The 17,112-nt window shown below is 40.4% G+C and overlaps 1 protein-coding gene across 1 annotated transcript; it reads left to right on the top strand.

Moving 5' to 3' along the window:
* The first annotated feature begins 2,263 nt into the window (after positions 1 to 2,263).
* cnot11 (CCR4-NOT transcription complex, subunit 11) lies at positions 2,264 to 15,505 on the top strand. Its single transcript, XM_072476611.1, has 7 exons — positions 2,264 to 2,777; positions 4,143 to 4,307; positions 6,510 to 6,662; positions 7,629 to 7,831; positions 11,543 to 11,745; positions 12,445 to 12,541; positions 14,825 to 15,505. The coding sequence occupies exons 1-7, from the start codon at positions 2,459 to 2,461 to the stop codon at positions 15,017 to 15,019; spliced, it is 1,335 nt and encodes a 444-aa protein (XP_072332712.1). The 5' UTR covers positions 2,264 to 2,458; the 3' UTR covers positions 15,020 to 15,505.
* The last annotated feature ends 1,607 nt before the right edge of the window (positions 15,506 to 17,112 follow it).

Below are 17,112 nucleotides of genomic sequence, written 5' to 3' on the forward strand. Positions count from 1 at the left end.
CAGGGGGTTGGATAGGGTGGACAGTGAGAGCCTTCTCCCGCGGATGGATATGGCTGGCACGAGGGGACATAACTTTAAACTGAGGGGTAATAGATATAGGACAGAGGTCAGAGGTAGGTTCTTTACGCAAAGAGTAGTGAGGCCGTGGAATGCCCTACCTGCTACAGTAGTGAACTCGCCAACATTGAGGGCATTTAAAAGTTTATTGGATAAACATATGGATGATAATGGCATAGTGTAGGTTAGATGGCTTTTGTTTCGGTGCAACATCGTGGGCCGAAGGGCCTGTACTGCGCTGTATTGTTCTATGTTCTATGTTCCTGGTTTCTTTTCACATTCCTGACAGTCTAACCCTCTCCTCTCGGTTTCTCTTCACATTTCTAACAGTCAAACCCTCTCATCCCGGTTTCTCTTCACATTCCTGACAGTCAAACCCTCTCCTCGGTTTCTTTCCACATTCCTGACAGTCAAGCCCTCTCCTCCCAGTTTCGTTCCACATTCCTGAGTCAAATCCTCTCCTCCCAGTTTTTCTCCACATTGCTGCTGACAGTCATACCCTCTCCTCCCGGTTTCTCTTCACATTCCTGACAGTCAAACCCTCTCCTCGGTTTCTTTCCACATTCCTGACAGTCAAACCCTCTTCTCCCGGTTTCCCTTCACATTCCTGACAGTCAAACCCTCTCCTCCCGGTGTCTCTTCACATTCCTGACAGTCAAACCCTCTCCTTCCGGTGTCTCTTCACATTCCTGACAGTCAAACCCTCTCCTCCTGGTTTCTCTTCACATTCCTGACAGTCAAACCCTCTCCTCCCGGTGTCTCTTCACATTCCTGACAGTCAAACCCTCTCCTCGGTTTCTCTTCACATTCCTGACAGTCAAACCCTCTCCTCCCGCTTTCTCTTCACATTCCTGACAGTCAAACCCTCTCCTCCCGCTTTCTCTTCACATTCCTGACAGTCAAACCCTCTCCTCGGTTTCTTTCCACATTCCTGACAGTCAAACCCTCTTCTCCCGGTTTCCCTTCACATTCCTGACAGTCAAACCCTCTCCTCCCGGTGTCTCTTCACATTCCTGACAGTCAAACCCTCTTCTCCCGGTTTCCCTTCACATTCCTGACAGTCAAACCCTCTCCTCCCGGTGTCTCTTCACATTCCTGACAGTCAAACCCTCTCCTCGGTTTCTTTCCACATTCCTGACAGTCAAACCCTCTCCTCGGTTTCTTTCCACATTCCTGACAGTCAAACCCTCTCCTCGGTTTCTTTCCACATTCCTGACAGTCAAACCCTCTCCTCGGTTTCTTTCCACATTCCTGACAGTCAAACCCTCTCCTCGGTTTCTTTCCACATTCCTGACAGTCAAACCCTCTCCTCGGTTTCTTTCCACATTCCTGACAGTCAAACCCTCTCCTCGGTTTCTTTCCACATTCCTGACAGTCAAACCCTCTCCTCTCGGTTTCTCTTCACATTTCTAACAGTCAAACCCTCTCCTCCCGCTTTCTCTTCACATTCCTGACAGTCAAACCCTCTTCTCCCGGTTTCTCTTCACATTCCTGACAGTCAAACCCTCTCCTCGGTTTCTTTCCACATTCCTGACAGTCAAACCCTCTCCTCGGTTTCTCTTCACATTTCTAACAGTCAAACCCTCTCCTCCCGCTTTCTCTTCACATTCCTGACAGTCAAACCCTCTTCTCCCGGTTTCTCTTCACATTTCTAACAGTCAAACCCTCTCATCCCGGTTTCTCTTCACATTCCTGACAGTCAAACCCTCTCCTCGGTTTCTTTCCACATTCCTGACAGTCAAGCCCTCTCCTCCCAGTTTCGTTCCACATTCCTGAGTCAAATCCTCTCCTCCCAGTTTTTCTCCACATTGCTGCTGACAGTCAACCCCTCTCCCAGTTTCCCTCCACACTGCTGCTGACAGTCAACCCCTCTGCTCCCAGTTTTCCACATTCCTGACAGTCAAATCCTCTCCTCCCAGTTTTTCTCCACACTGCTGCTGATAGTCAAACCCTCTCCTCCCAGTTTCCCTCCACATTGCTGCTGACAGTCAAACCCTCTCCTCCCAGTTTCTTTCCACATTGCTGCTGTCAGTAAAACCCTCTCCTCCCAGTTTCTTTCCACATTGCTGCTGTCAGTAAAACCCTCTCCTCCCTGTTTCTTTCCACATTGCTGCTGACAGTAAAACCTTCTCCTCCCAGTTTCTTTCCCACCACACTGCTACTGAGGAATGAATCTCAGCCCTGAGGCCAGGCTTTGCGACACTGTTGTGAAATGGGTCGCCAAATGGTTGGTTTGCGGCAGTGTTTGGCGGCCTGAGGCCTGATCGCGCGCGGTCGAGGCCGCTTTAAGTTTTATTTTCAGGCATACATATTTGTTTGTGCCCACGGCAAGATTGTGTTTGTGTGCGTGCAAAGAGGTGGCGGGTGAATCGGGCCTTTGGACCCCAGGGCCCCGGTAACCATGACTCTGGCTCCCAAGGAGCTGAGCAGCCTGATCGGCATCATCTGTGAGGAGGCGACCAGCAACACCTTCGAGGGCCTGTCCACCGCCTTCCACCATTACTTCGCCAAACACGACCATTTCCGAGTCGGATCCACTCTCGTCATGTTGCTGCAACAGGCCGACCTGCTGCCCAGTCCCCAGCAGCGCCTCACCGCCCTCTACCTGCTCTGGGAGATGTACCGAACCGAGCCGCTGGCCGCCAACCCCTTCGCCGCCGTCTTCGCCCATCTGCTCAACGCCGCCCCGGTGGCCGAGGAGCAGGAGAAACAGCTCCTGGGTAAGACCGGCACACTGTCCCCCTGGGGTGGGTGGGTGGGTGGGGGGGTCCTGATGCCAGTTCGGCCATCCCAGTGACCAGTTAATCCCAGCAGATACTAAAAGAATGTGTTTGCCAGGGTTTCGTTTTCTAAAAATAAATGTTTTTACTTTTAACTTTGTATTCTCATCTTGCACCTCGAGCACAGAACGCAGGCTGGATCCTCCAGCTGCATTGTCGGTGGCGCTGCCCTTCTGAGGAGACATTAATGTGAAATCTTTCAGTTGCTTCACTTGGGTGTGAAGACTTTCACACCAGTCCATGTAATTCTACTTGATTTCCTGGCCACACTGCAACTGTCCTTTCATAAGGAATTTGCATGTGGATCGCTTCAAGGCCTTTCTGAGATGTAGTGAGGTGCTATATAAATGCAGGTCGTCTTTAATGTAATTCGGTGCTGCGGAGCATGATACAACTTCAGTAACATGTAAATGGAGAACTAGGAAACAGCATGTTCAGACCATTGTTCTTCCAAGTTCAGTTCACATCCAGCTTTGCCTGTTGGCTGAGTTCAGTTCCAGTAGGTGAAAGGACAGGAATATCAACTCCTTGAACAACCTGAACATTTTTCATTTTAGATGGGAATAAATGATTGTTCATGAACTACCTAATTTACAGTGACCTAAGTTATTTAAATTATCTTAATTGAGTGTAAGCACATGTGAAATCTAGTGAGTTATTGATGAATGGAAATAATTAGATGTGATTCCACAATTGGACAGTATTTGCTAAATAATCCTCAGTGTGCCAAGAATTACACTGACAACCCAATTTAAGATTGTCAGCCGGACCCAGTGTGGCACATTTGCATATACTGGACACAACATATATGAATACATGGGGCCCTGTTCTTTGCAGACAGAAAGAACATGCACATGTATTGTGCCCGTAAACAAAATAAGTGACAATCATGCGCTGATTCATCTCCCAGGGCAATGTCTTGACCAATCAGGGTCAAGCCAACTGGCTTAAATTTCACATGTCTGGCAGTTAACAGCCAGTCAATATCAACTGGTGCATTCTCCATGGTAACACCTCTACCAATCAGTCCATTTGGCAACCAATCAATGCTCTTCTCATTCAGTTTAAATTGTTGTTTTCCCTTGTATTGTTATTCTTGCGAAGTGTCCTGATGAGTGCAAGATGAAAAGCTTTGCATGCCTTTTTTTCCCCCAGTAATACTCCAGTTCTGTACTAACAAATGACTATTAGTACTGTTTAGACTTTTCATGCTTTTGTTCTGCTGATGTTTAACTTATTTATTATGTGATTAAAGATTATTTGAACTCCAGACTGAATCTTGACTTTTTAAATGCTATTTGACAGGATTCTTGCCACCTATTACTCCCCCTGAGAAGTTTTTCCTTTCTCAATTGATGTTGGCTCCTCCAAGAGAGCTATTTAAGAAAACTCCCCGTCAGATTGCGTGTATGGATGTGGGGAACATGCCTCAGTCTGTAGACATTAGTGGTCTGCAGTTGGCCCTGGCAGGTGAGCAAAATTGTTATACATGCATCAAAAAAGCTGCAGTTACAGTAATTCAGCTGAGGATCCTGTAGACCTAAGTTTATTAAATTGCAATTTTTGCCCTGTGGTGGGCACTGTGAAGCTGGCTAAATGCACGGTTTGATTATCAGATTGTGTAATTGTTGTAGCTAAATTGATAATTCTGTTTAGAAAATGAAGACGGAATCACTACCAAAGTTTGAATGAATTTTGAGACACCAGTTTGAGGCATACACGCCAAACCTCTGTGCTTCAAACTGGTGTTTATAAATAATGATTTGGCATGAGCTTTATTTTTTTAAAGTGTGCCACTGCTCAGTTTCCCAGTAAAATCTGGCAGGTTGAGGCTGAAAAACAGTATTGGTCTCATGCTTCGATATTAAGGGCAATGAAATGAAATAATTTGAATAAAACAACTGGGAGAGTTTAAGGGTTAGGTGAAGAAATTCCCTGCACACAATGAAGAATAGATCAGACATTTAACGTTCAGATGACTTACACATAGTTTGTATGTCACTGAACATTTTGGCATACTTTGAATCCAACAGTTCTGTAACTGAATTCATTCTATGCTTGCTTGAAGATTTCTTGGTGGCTTAAAAAATGTGTTGTATGAACAAGTTGTAATTTAATTGTATTGGACAATACTGCAATAGAAACTTAATATCATTTTGGTTTCCAAATACAGTACCTCTAGTATAATGAAGTTGACTTGTGCAAGTAGATTTTCTTGTCTTGGTACATAATGCCACACTGACAGATTGCACAGATGTTCTCCAAATAAACGACCGAAATACCCACAACAGCTATCACCCTGGTTTGACTTTTGAGTGTGGAGCTGCAGTTGTGGAAGCCTTGTGCTATTTCCATTTGATAATTTTTGTCATGTCTACAAAATGTTTTTAGTACGAAACAACAAGTGAATGCTGGAATCACCTAGAAAGTTAGTTGGTAATCTGTGGAAAGGTTAGATGAAAGAACATTTGTTTGGTAGGAATACTATAGCACTAAAGCATTGTGCTGCAATACTCTAGGAGCCGATGAGAACTATAAATATTTTTCCCATTTTGAATTTGTTGAACCATCAAAACTGAGGCTAAAACTGGATTGTGCAGCATTGAAAAGCTGCAACTCACTCATGACATTATGGGAAAGCAGGATTTCTCCTGAAACCACTCAGACTGGGAAGGAGAAATAATCACCTCAGTAATTCAAAATCATTTTTTGATGGGTGGTTATAGTTTCTTGGAGATTTTGCCTTCCCCCACTAAATGGTGTATGGTGATGAGAGAATATCTACCTATTCGATTTTCTGTATTTTAAGTGTCATTGTGTTGGTAAGTTTCTAATATTTTATTTGAACACTTATTATGACCAGGCCAATTAGATCTTAAAGTGGCGGAAATTTAGGCAATTTTTTATTCCCATAATAGTTCCTCCTATTCCTTGTACTTCTTACTCCCAACCAACCCACTCTTTAGTTTGCTTTTGCCAGCATATCATAGAATCATATCATAGAATTTACAGTGCAGAATGATATGCTTCCCTGCCTTTCATCAGTGTCAACATGAGTGTAACATATCATAGTCTGTCTTTTCTCTTTCGTGATGCTGACTGACCAGTGAGTATCAAGTATTTTCTGTTTTTTTTTTAAATTTCCAGCATTTTCAGGAAATGACATGAGAAATCCACTACATTCGGGGAAGGCAATGTGCAGGGAGTTCCCCAATCCCTCAAAAGTAACGTGACATAATTATGAAGTTTGTAGAATTTGAGTGTCCTTTCAAACTGCTGAGTACAGACTTTTTTTGGGGGGGTTTGTGAATGAGAGTTAGGTATTTGAAACAGTAAAAGGAAAAAAGTCATGTCATTGGCTTACCTAATGTCTGGAAGAAGTATTACGTTTTATGGATCATAGAGATCCCGTGTTGATTCTCCAATGTGCACTGAGTAAGATAAGTCACAGTCCGGGTTTCAAAGGAGAAAAGTTAGTTTTGTTACCTGGAATTATACCCCAGCAAGTAGTGAACACCTTCAGGGAAACATAGGAGAAAGTTACCTGTATTTATCATAGGACGCAGTGGAGCACAGAGGGAATCAACCTCCGTTTATCTGCAACTGTCTTTTACATATAAATTGACATTATACAATTGTACACTTATTCATAATCTTTTATTCATTCTGCAGAGCGCCAGTCTGAATTGCCAACACAGAGCAAAGCTAGTTTCCCAAGCATACTCCCTGATCCAGATCCTGACTCTTCCAACTCTGGATTTGACAGTTCTGTTGCGACTCAGATTATCGAGGCTTTAGTGAGTGGACCAAGACCACCAATAGAAAGTAAGTAGTTTTAAATTAGTGTTTAAGATATTGGCAGAAGTGCTGAATGTTCAACTCTCAATCACAGAACCCAAATTCAAATCTGCCCATTACTTCCAATGGAAGATGTTTTGCTAGCTTGAACACACCTATGTATGCTGCAGGACCGATCTCCAAAATGGACGCCATTAATATTAATGAAGGATATCTAGACCTCCGAGCAGATAATGCATGTGTAGTATTGGTAGCTATATGGCATGGGCTGGCTATATTCCTTTGTTAATGGCCACTTCCCCATATAATATGTCTAAAGTTGGTGCAAAGCTGCAGCATCCTACTATATATGCTACTTTTAACTTGGCTGCATAGATTTTTAAATTAGTTTAATTTTTGGTGAGAATTTCCACCCCTTTAACCTGAGGGAAGGTTAAAGGAAAGAGAAAATATAATTCTATCATCCGCATGTTGAAGTTACTCAGCCTTCCCATGCACATTCCCATATATTAAACTACGTGTAGTGGTCTCCATGTCCCTTCAATTACAGCTTGAGAACAGTAAAACTGCTGAATCGATTTGCCTTTTTGAAGCAGTTTATCTATAAAGCAAATTAAATAGATTTGTATTTTTTTAAAAAACAAAGCCTGTTTTGGTTTCCATGGAATAAGAAGACATCGTTTTAAAGCAAAATAAGAAAAGGGAACTTAGTGAACTGAAAAAGCCTGGTGTAATTGTGTTGTTGCATCTGTTATTTGAGGGATTGTAGAAAAGCTAACAAATTTTGGTCCTGAGTTGCTCTATAGGTACAGCTACTGTCAATTTCTTTATCTCAAAACAGTTGATTGACTAAACAAAGATACCAATGCGATCCAGTTAGAATTTCTGTATTCTGCCAAATAACCACTTCCAGTATCATGAAGACAAAGCAACTGTTTGACTTCCAGATACATTATTAATGGTTAATCGTGATTTTTGTTTTATCATGTGAAGGTCATTTCCGGCCAGAGTTTATTCGACCTGCTCCTCCACTTCATGTGTGTGAGGATGAGCTAGCTTGGCTGAACCCAACAGAACCTGATCATACAATCCAATGGGATAAAACCATGTGTGTTAAAAACAGCACTGGGGTGGAAATTAAGCGCATCATGGCAAAGGCTTTCAAGAGTCCCTTATCTGCACAACAACAAACGCAGGTAAGTTCAAATAAGTATTACTTTAAACAGCTGAATCATTAGGGGTATCAGTGAGATGCATTGCCAACACTTGTGTTTTGGAATTGCAACATAATTCGCTCCAACCTGTTTGTCCCAATGTTCGCTGTGTGAGCTATCAGAATGCTTTCTGATAATGAAAGTTTAAGTTTGGATTTTAACTTGTTCACATAGATTGGCTTGTGTCAGAAAGATGGGGAACGTCATCATTCAGAACAGTTCCCTGCAACAATGTGTCCTACAACCAACAAGGGAGCAAGTCCTATTGAATTTAGTAATGAGTAATGGACCAAATTTACTTAACAGCATAATAGTGCAAGACCATTTATCTAATCGTGATTATAATATGATCAAATTTAAGTTATTTGAAATTGCAAAATGTGAAACAGCTAAGATTTTAGATTTGAGTAAGTCTGGCTTCAACAGGGTGAGATCGAGGCTGTCTACAGCAAACTGGGAAAATTTGTTAATGGGTAAATTGACAGAAAATCAGTGGGAAATGAAGAATTAATGTGATATAAAACAATTTCATATCCCTAAGGGATTAGAGCTTTACCTGTCAAAAAAAACCTTGGATGACAAAAGAGGTAAGGGACAAACTAAAACTTAAAAATGCAGACAAGAATGTAAAACAAAGTACAGATCCTGCCAACTGGGAGGGGTGTAAAAAAAACAATAAAAAGTGGCAAAACATAATAAGAGCAAAAATAAGGGATTATAAAAATAACTAGCAAGGGATATCAAAACTAACAAACTATTTTTACAATGAGGAAAAAGAGGGTTGTCAAGAACAATGGGCCTTTTAAATGCTGATCATGGTGACATTGTAAATGAAAATAAGGAAATGGTGAACATGTTGAAGAATTACTTTCTGTCAGTATATAAAGTAGAAGAGGATAACATGCGGACATCCCAAGGAAACTAATATTAAATCAGGGTTTGGAACGTCGCAAAATTAACATAAGCAAAATATCAGTAGTGAAGAAAGTAATGGCACTAACAAGTAATGAGTTCCCAAGACCAGGTGGTTTCTATCACAGGGCTTTGCAGGAAACAGGTAAGAAAGTTACAGAGGTCCAATAAAAGTTAATGCAATTTGCAAATCATTCCTTCAGATTGGAAAATTGCAGATCTCTCCACCATTTAAGAAAGATGAGTGAGGGAAAGCAAGGATCTATAGACAGTTAGCCGAACATTGTTGTCAGAACATGACTGAAATCTGTAGCTACGGCAATATTGATTAAAATTGTTACCCGTGAGAATTTTCAGCTGATCAGAGAGAGCCAGCATCTATTTGTAACGGGTAGGTCATGCCTGACTAAACCTATTAAATGTTTTGAATAGGTGATTAAAGTAGTGGACAGGGCAATGTCTATGCATGTTGGACTTCCAGAAGGCATTTGATAAAGTCCCTCAAAAGAGACTTAGTTTAAGGCTGAAGAATTGAAGGCAAATTGTTGAACTGGTAAGGAAAGTGGCTGAGCAGCAGGTGACTTAAAGTACCTGCCAATTGACATTGCTCTAATTGGCGGATGTGACTATTGGTCTTTGGACCATAGGGATTTGTGTTGCAGCCCGAACTGTGCACCATGTTTTATTAATAACTTAGATGGTCAGATAGATAGCTACCTATCCAATTTTGCTGATGACGGAAAGATTGCAATGCATTGTAAGCATTGTAGATGGAAGCATAAAATTGCAAATATATTAATTTAAGGTAAGTGAATTGACAGAATTGTACAAATGGATTTCAATATTGGCAAATGTGAGGTCATCCATTTTTAAACCCAAAAAGGAGAGAACAGGGTACTTTACAAATGGCGAAAAGCTAGAAACTGTCCAAAGAATCCAGGCTTATGGGTCAATGTATATAGATTACTAAACGCTGAAAATAATTTAAAGCTTAATGGAATGCTGGCCTTTATATCTAGAAGATATATGGTACAAGAGAGGTAGTTGTTATACTACAACTACACAGACTACCCCTGGTGTACTGTGGTCAGTAGTGAGCACACATTTTAGGAAGGATACATTGACCTTGGAGTGAGTGCAGTATAGGTTTGCCAGAATGATGCGTGGACTCCAGGTATTAAATTGTAAAGTGCGATTACAGAAACTCTGGTTGTATTCCTTGGAATTTAGAACATTAAGGAGCAATTTGATCTAAGTTTTCAAGCAATAAAGCAAATTGATAGATAGAGTTAAAATATTTCTGCTGGTTGGGGCATCTAGGACGAGGGAACGTAGCCTAAAATTTAGATTCAGGCCTTTTGGGATCAAAGTTAGGAAATCTGTTGCTTTGGATAGTTATAAGTGTTTTGTGTTAGGGAATTAAGGAATCAAATGTAGAATTTGATATCAAATTTAGTTACTGAAAGTTGTTAACTTGAATGGTAACATTTCAAATAGAATAAAGGAGCAATAAGACCTTGGTGTGAAGAAAGTACATAGGTGAATGAAACTGCAGGTAGAAAAAAACATAAAAGCAAATGAATCCTTGTTATTTGAATCTAAAATTATAGAATACAAGAGCAAAGGGACAATGTTTGAGTTATTTTTGAACAGAGCTAAGAAAATTGAGAGATGAGCTAATAGTTATTCAAGGGCAAATAGTGCTATATTGTCAGAAGGTAATAAATGGGGATAAAGAAGTAAAGCAGAATCCATAAATTATTTTATGGGGAAATTAATTGCTTGAAAAGGTGGAATATTAAAGGGAGTGGGAAGTTACCAGCAGAGTGAGAAGACTAGCTTAAATAAAAACACTGGAACACATTTGATGGGCTGAATGGTATGTAAAATTTTGTGATTTCATAGTCCAGATAGAGAATTGTGGGGAAGAGAGAAAGCTGAGGAGGCGAATATTATTTTGAGATAACCTGATCAATTTCTGTACTTATTGAAATGAGCTGAATTAAAACAACTCGTGCTTGTATAGAATCTTTTATGTAAGAAATCATTCCAGTGTGCTTCACGAGATTGTTAGCACACAAACACCGACCCACATAAAGAGATAATAGTAGGTGTTTGAAGGCATGCACCAAAGGTGGGGATGGTGAGCATCTAGGATGCATAAGGGACCAGAATTGGAGAAGCACAGAGATCTTGGAGGGTTGAAGGATGGGAGAAGGCTGCAGAGATGGTGGGATAGGAGGAGGAGGCTATGAATGAAGTGCAGTTGTGAAAATGCCATGGTATTAATGTACATGTACTCTGTATAAGATTTACAATTTGCATATACTATAAGATTTTGTATTCTGTGTTGGATCGTTATTCTTTTAAGGCAGTAGATCTTCTAACAGGTACAATCTACTATTTCAAGATTATGCATAAACGTCTATACTAAAGCTGAACTGCTTTTAAAGTATTTGTTGCAGGTTTCTCGCAAAACAATCCCTTTGATGACATTGCATGGGGAGAATATGAGGGAAGGAGGAAATAACATATGTTTAGATTCATGAATGTTAAAAAGTTAGAGTTACCTAATTTCTTCCAGTGGTTAAAATCGTCTTCACAATATTTCTATTTGATTTTATGTTAATTTTCTAAATACATATGTAATGCTTAAAATAAAAATGTAACCCTTCAGCAATAATTACTGGGTAATCATCTGATGGTGTGTCTGAAAATTGACACACGTCTGTGTTGTACCTGAGTAACATTGAGTTTTTACTTTTATTCCCTTCATGGTAGCTCCTTGGTGAATTAGAAAAAGATCCAAAGCTTGTTTACCACATTGGTCTGACTCCTGTCAAGCTGCCTGATCTGGTGGAAAATAATCCTTTGGTTGCCATAGAGATGTTACTGAAGCTAATGCAGTCGAGCCAGATTACAGAGTATTTTTCTGTACTTGTGAATATGGATATGTCCCTTCATTCCATGGAAGTTGTAAATAGGTGAGTTATGTGCTTTTTCCCCCTCCAATTTTCTTTGATTTTTCATCTATTACCACTGCTTTCCTGGGCATATTCCACATAAAATGGTAGTAGTGCCTTACTCCAACCCTCCTCCTCCATTTGTGAACCTGGACAGTGTACTGACAGGTGCCATTCACCACAGCACCCTTGGTTGACTCTAATCATCATGCCCAATTCTGTCTTCAGTTGATAACCACATTTCAAGTAGGGAATCACTCAATAGTCACAAGTTTGAAATATTAAAATACTAGTGTATCAACATTTAACTTTGTCTTTACATTTGACCAGTCAACATAAAAAATGCTGCAATTCTATGAAGGGTAATTTATTTCCAGACTAGATACTTTGTTCTCAACATCTTTTACATTTGAATATTTTAGATATTTGTTTTCTTTCTCCTAGAATAGAGATATTGACTTCTTACAGAATGTAAATCAATGGGCACAAGTCACCCTCCTGTATCTCATAGGAGTGGCAGCTATTTACTTGCATTCCTTGACAAGCTGTTCAACTGCAGGGAGCATAATAACTAAACTCTGTTCTTTCCACACAAATTCACATCCAGTAGGGGTCACTAGGTAGCGATTCATCAATGTTCTTTGAATTAAAATTGGCTAGCTCTTTTTAGTTTAAGATCCGGGTTTTGTCATTAATTACTCCTCGTTATCTTATTTTCAGGCTAACCACTGCTGTTGATCTTCCCCCGGAATTTATTCACCTCTATATTTCAAATTGTATCTCCACTTGTGAACAGATAAAAGATAAATACATGCAGGTAAGTAACTTGCTATGTGTAGTTGAATTGATAAACCTTTTCTTTAGTAGCTGATATGGTATACTTCCTTGACTGTTGTACAGATATTCTGGGTATAATTGGAGAATGTTTGTGAGGTTTGACATGTATGAACCAACTGAGAATTGAAGTTGCATTTTTCCATCTCGTTTCTGGCCCTCAAGAGCTTGTATGCATTTTCATTTTCTATGTTTTTTTAAATCTCTTTCTGTCCTTTTCCTCACCTTCTCTTCCACAGCAATCGCACAGTCTTCCCTTGCTTGATTGCCTTCATCTTGTTCAGTTAGGAGAGACATTATTGACACGAGTGCTTGACACATTGTTTCTTGAACTTTTATATAGTGTTCCCTCTATTTGGCTTGAAAGAACTTAGAATTTGTAGCTCTCTCTCAGGAAGAGAAATCCTTACCTTCCAATTATATGCTCAGGTAATGTTTGACATAGCACCGCAACAAATAACATACATCTCATGCATATTGTTCAGTTATTTTATCTCCCATAATTGACTTATGGAGGGAAGCATAAAGGATGTGTCTGAAAATATGAAATCACTATTAATAGGAACACCAAAAAGGATAGGTAGGCCATGAGCAAGTTATTTTGTAAACGTTGGCAGGACATGGCTCACGTCAGATAATCTGTCAATTCCAAAAAGTACTCCTGATTTTGAATAGTCAAGCTTCAAATTAACCTTGTCTCCAGTTTTCAAAATTCAGAGACTTTTATAAACAAACGTCTTCAGTATTTGGATAAAATGAGGTTTAACTAAGATTCCCCTTTTTCTTTTTTGTTTTACCCCAGCCATCCGCCACTATTCAGTGATGGCCTGTGGGGGAATGGGTAAATAGAAGAAGGCAGCTTCTTGGCTGAGCCCAACATTTCTCTTTTAATGAGTCCCCCGGGACCAAGGATGATTTGGCTTCCACATGGGTTCAGTGGGTTCTGAGAAAGCTGATAAATCAATGTTCAGGGCAGGTGGTGCTTGAAGGGTTTGGTAAATGGGTTGCTTAGAGGTTTGTGCACTTCCCCTGACATCTTGACTTTGCCATGTTCTTGACAAATTCTCTTGATATATGTTCAGTGCCTTCCTGAAAGAGCCTTTACCATTTTGGTCAAGGACCCTCGTGATGGGGAATGATGTGGAGATGCCGGCGTTGGACTGGGGTGAGCACAGTAAGAAGTCTTCCAACACCAGGTTAAAGTCCAACAGGTTTGTTTCAAATCACTAGCTTTCGGAGCACTGCTCCTTCACCTGATTCACCTGAGGAAGGAGCAGTGCAGTGCTCCGAAAGCTAATGATTTGAAACAAACCTTTTGGACTTTAACCTGGTGTTGTAACACTTCTTACTATGATGGGGAATGTTTGAGCTTTTCAGGGATGCTTTAAGGGCTAAAGCATTTTTCTACCCTGAGAATCTTTCTGGTGAGGTTAAATATCAAAGCTCAACATTTAATGTCAACACAAGAACTAGATGGTGCCCGTTATGTAATAAAATATCCCAAGAGCGGCATCAAATAAAATTTAACATCAAGCCACATAAGGAGGTGGATATTAGGATGGATGACTAAAGGTTGATCAAGGGAGTATATTTTAAGGAGCACAAGGCAGAAAAGTAGACAACTTTAGCAAGGGAATTCCTTAGGTTTAGGGCTTTGGCAGCTGAAGGCATGGCCATCAATGATGGGATGATGAGAATTGGGAACATACAAGAGGCCAGAATTAGAGGAGTGCAGCTCTCTCAAAAGAGAAGAGGTTATTTAAAGGGAGAGATGAGGCCATGCGAGGGTAATAACAAGGGTGAGAATTTTAACTTTCCAGACCGGGAGCCATTGTAGGTACGCTGCACAGAGGCGATTGGTGAATGGAATTTGGTGAGAAGATGGTGAAGAGTTTTGGATGAGCTCCAATTTATGCAGTGTGCAAGATGGAAGTTTGGCCAGGAATGAGGAATAATCAAGTCAAAGCTTATATATGCTGAATGGTTGATTGGGTCTGCTGGCGCTGTCAGAATTCTACCCTAACTGGAGTCAACACCATTTGGAAAGGAGATGAGAAAAATGGAAAGAAAAAAATTAAATAAAATCCAGTCATTTAAAGAATTTAGATTTAGAATTTGTGCAATTTTTTTTCCAGTAAACAATTGCATCTATGCTGTATGGATTTGTTATTGCTCAGAAGATGTGGAAGTTAGCTACCTGATAAACCTTTTACTTGTGGTGACGGTGACAGTGTACAGCAAACTAACTCGGTCTGTTATCTTCTAGAATCGTTTGGTACGTCTTGTCTGTGTCTTCCTCCAATCTTTAATCAGAAACAAAATAATCAATGTCCAGGACTTGTTCATTGAAGTACAAGCCTTCTGCATCGAGTTCAGCAGAATACGAGAAGCAGCTGGCCTATTCCGATTGCTGAAAACACTGGATACTGGAGAAAATCCTTCAGAAGCAAAATTAAAATAGTACCAGGCAGGATTCAAAATTCCAGAAGACTTAAAAGGCCTTTATCGTATGTTGGAATCATTTCAGTGGTTTCAGTGCATAATTGAAAGATAATTAGTTTGTTTAAAAACAATAAGCCTTTCCTAAGCATCAAGTTTGCTCAAATGGGACCTGATTTATTTTCTTGTTATACAAGTGTACAAACTGATACTGATGAGCATCTTGGTCACTTTTTGGAGTAAAGCTGTTGCATTGCAATGCACATCACTTTACTGACTCCTATTTAATTTGTGGTAGGATATGCTTTCTATAAGAGAAAACTGTGTTAACCAGTTTATTTCTGTTCTCTATATCATATGTATATACATGTTTCAGATTATTAAATGCATAATAGACAGTTAGGTAAAGTACAAAAGTAACAATATGTGCACCATGTTTGAATTGAGAAGTTCATGGATGTTGATTATAAAGTCTTTGTTTTAATTAAAATGTTGAAATATGAAGCAATCAACATTTTATTGGTTACTGATACTTGAATGAAGAATCGAGGAGTGAAAATTGTATAGTGCTGGCCTACTGGCTGAAACTGGGTGCAACGGATGACCCTGCATCTCAATAGTGAAGTCTAGGATTGCACGAAATTGGTTCTGACCTCATCTAAATTGTTGTGCTTCCCCAATCAGTTCACCAAATTGAAATATGCAAGTTTAGGCCATCTATTTCACCAGCTGTGGCCCTTTCAGGATGTGGGAAGAGGGGAAGAAAGTCTATAGAATCTCTACAGTGCTGAGGGAGGCCATTCAGTCCATCGACTGACCGTCTGAAAGAGCACTCTACCTAGGCTCTATCCCTGAAACCCTGCATGTTGATCATGACCAATCCACCTAACCTGTTTTTTTTTTTAATGTATTTTATTCTAAACATATTTAAAAGTTCAAAGAACATTCTCCACGCCTCAGTTTATGCAGGTTTTTCACCCCAACTCCGCAACGAATAATTCCTCAAGCATGGTCATGAAAAGTCTCCACCGTGTCTCCCCTCCATCAGCTCCGGTATTTCCGATACCCCCAAAATCTTCACCATAATGTCTGGTCTCTAACCCCACAATCTTCGATAATGGCCCACATCCCTCCCAGTATCTCTCCAACTTCTCACAGCCCCAGAACATATGTGCATGATTTTCTGGTCCTCGCCCACACTTATCACACTCGTCCGCCACCGCCTGGAAGAACCCACTCATCCTTGCCTGAGTCATTTGCATCCTATGCACCACCTTAAACTGAATAAAACTCATCCTTGCACACAAGGAGGTCTAGTTCAGTCTACCTAACCTGCACATCTTTAGACTGAGTGAGGAAGCCGGAGCACCTGAAGGAAACCCACGCAGGCACAGGGAGAACTTGCAAACTCCACACAATCAACCAAGACAGGAATGGAACACGGTCCCTGGAGCTGTAGAGCAGTGCCAACCACTGTGCCACCGTGCCAGGGAAGGGAGGCTGGTGATCATGGCTTGCTGAAACTATTGAATCTACTGTGGAGGTCCGAGGATCAATAGCTTACCAAGACAGTGGCTGCCGATGGGTAAAATGTATCCGTAACCTGAAGCAACGTGATCTGGTAACAGAAGGTTGATAAGGGCAATGTTGTTTATGTGATGTATATGGATTTTCAAAAGACATTGTGATACAGTGCTATGCAACAGATTTATGAACACAATCTAGCTCATGGAATAGGCACTTGGATACGAAATGGGTGAGTGACGCGAAAGAGAGTAGTGGTAAATAGTTTGATTTCAGATTGGAGGAAGATTTGTAATGGAGTTTCCTAGGTGTCAGTGTGGGCACCTTTGTTCTTGATAGATAGATATATATATATATATATATATATATCAATGACCTAGACTGTGGTGTTCCAAACATGATTTCAAATTTGCAGATAATATGAAGATTGGAAACGTCAACTGTGATGAAGACAGTATTGAACTTAAAAATGACATTGATATGTTGGTGGATTGAGCAGACAAGTGGCACATTAAGTTTAATGCAGAGAGTGTGAAGTGATTCATTTTGGAAGGAAGACTATGAAGAGACAATGGGCTGCATCCTCCACCT

The sequence above is a fragment of the Scyliorhinus torazame genome, chromosome 15 (assembly GCF_047496885.1).
Source record: "Scyliorhinus torazame isolate Kashiwa2021f chromosome 15, sScyTor2.1, whole genome shotgun sequence".
In the NCBI taxonomy this organism is placed as follows: Eukaryota; Metazoa; Chordata; class Chondrichthyes; order Carcharhiniformes; family Scyliorhinidae; genus Scyliorhinus; species Scyliorhinus torazame.

Excerpts from the sequence above, each read along its gene's own strand:
- cnot11 (XM_072476611.1), top strand. The coding sequence starts at position 2,459 with ATGACTCTGGCTCCCAAGGAGCTGAGCAGCCTGATCGGCATCATCTGT. Across the intron at positions 6,663-7,628 it reads ACCAAGACCACCAATAGAAA|GTCATTTCCGGCCAGAGTTT; the intron begins GTAAGTAGTTTT and ends TATCATGTGAAG. Across the intron at positions 11,746-12,444 it reads TCCATGGAAGTTGTAAATAG|GCTAACCACTGCTGTTGATC; the intron begins GTGAGTTATGTG and ends TCTTATTTTCAG.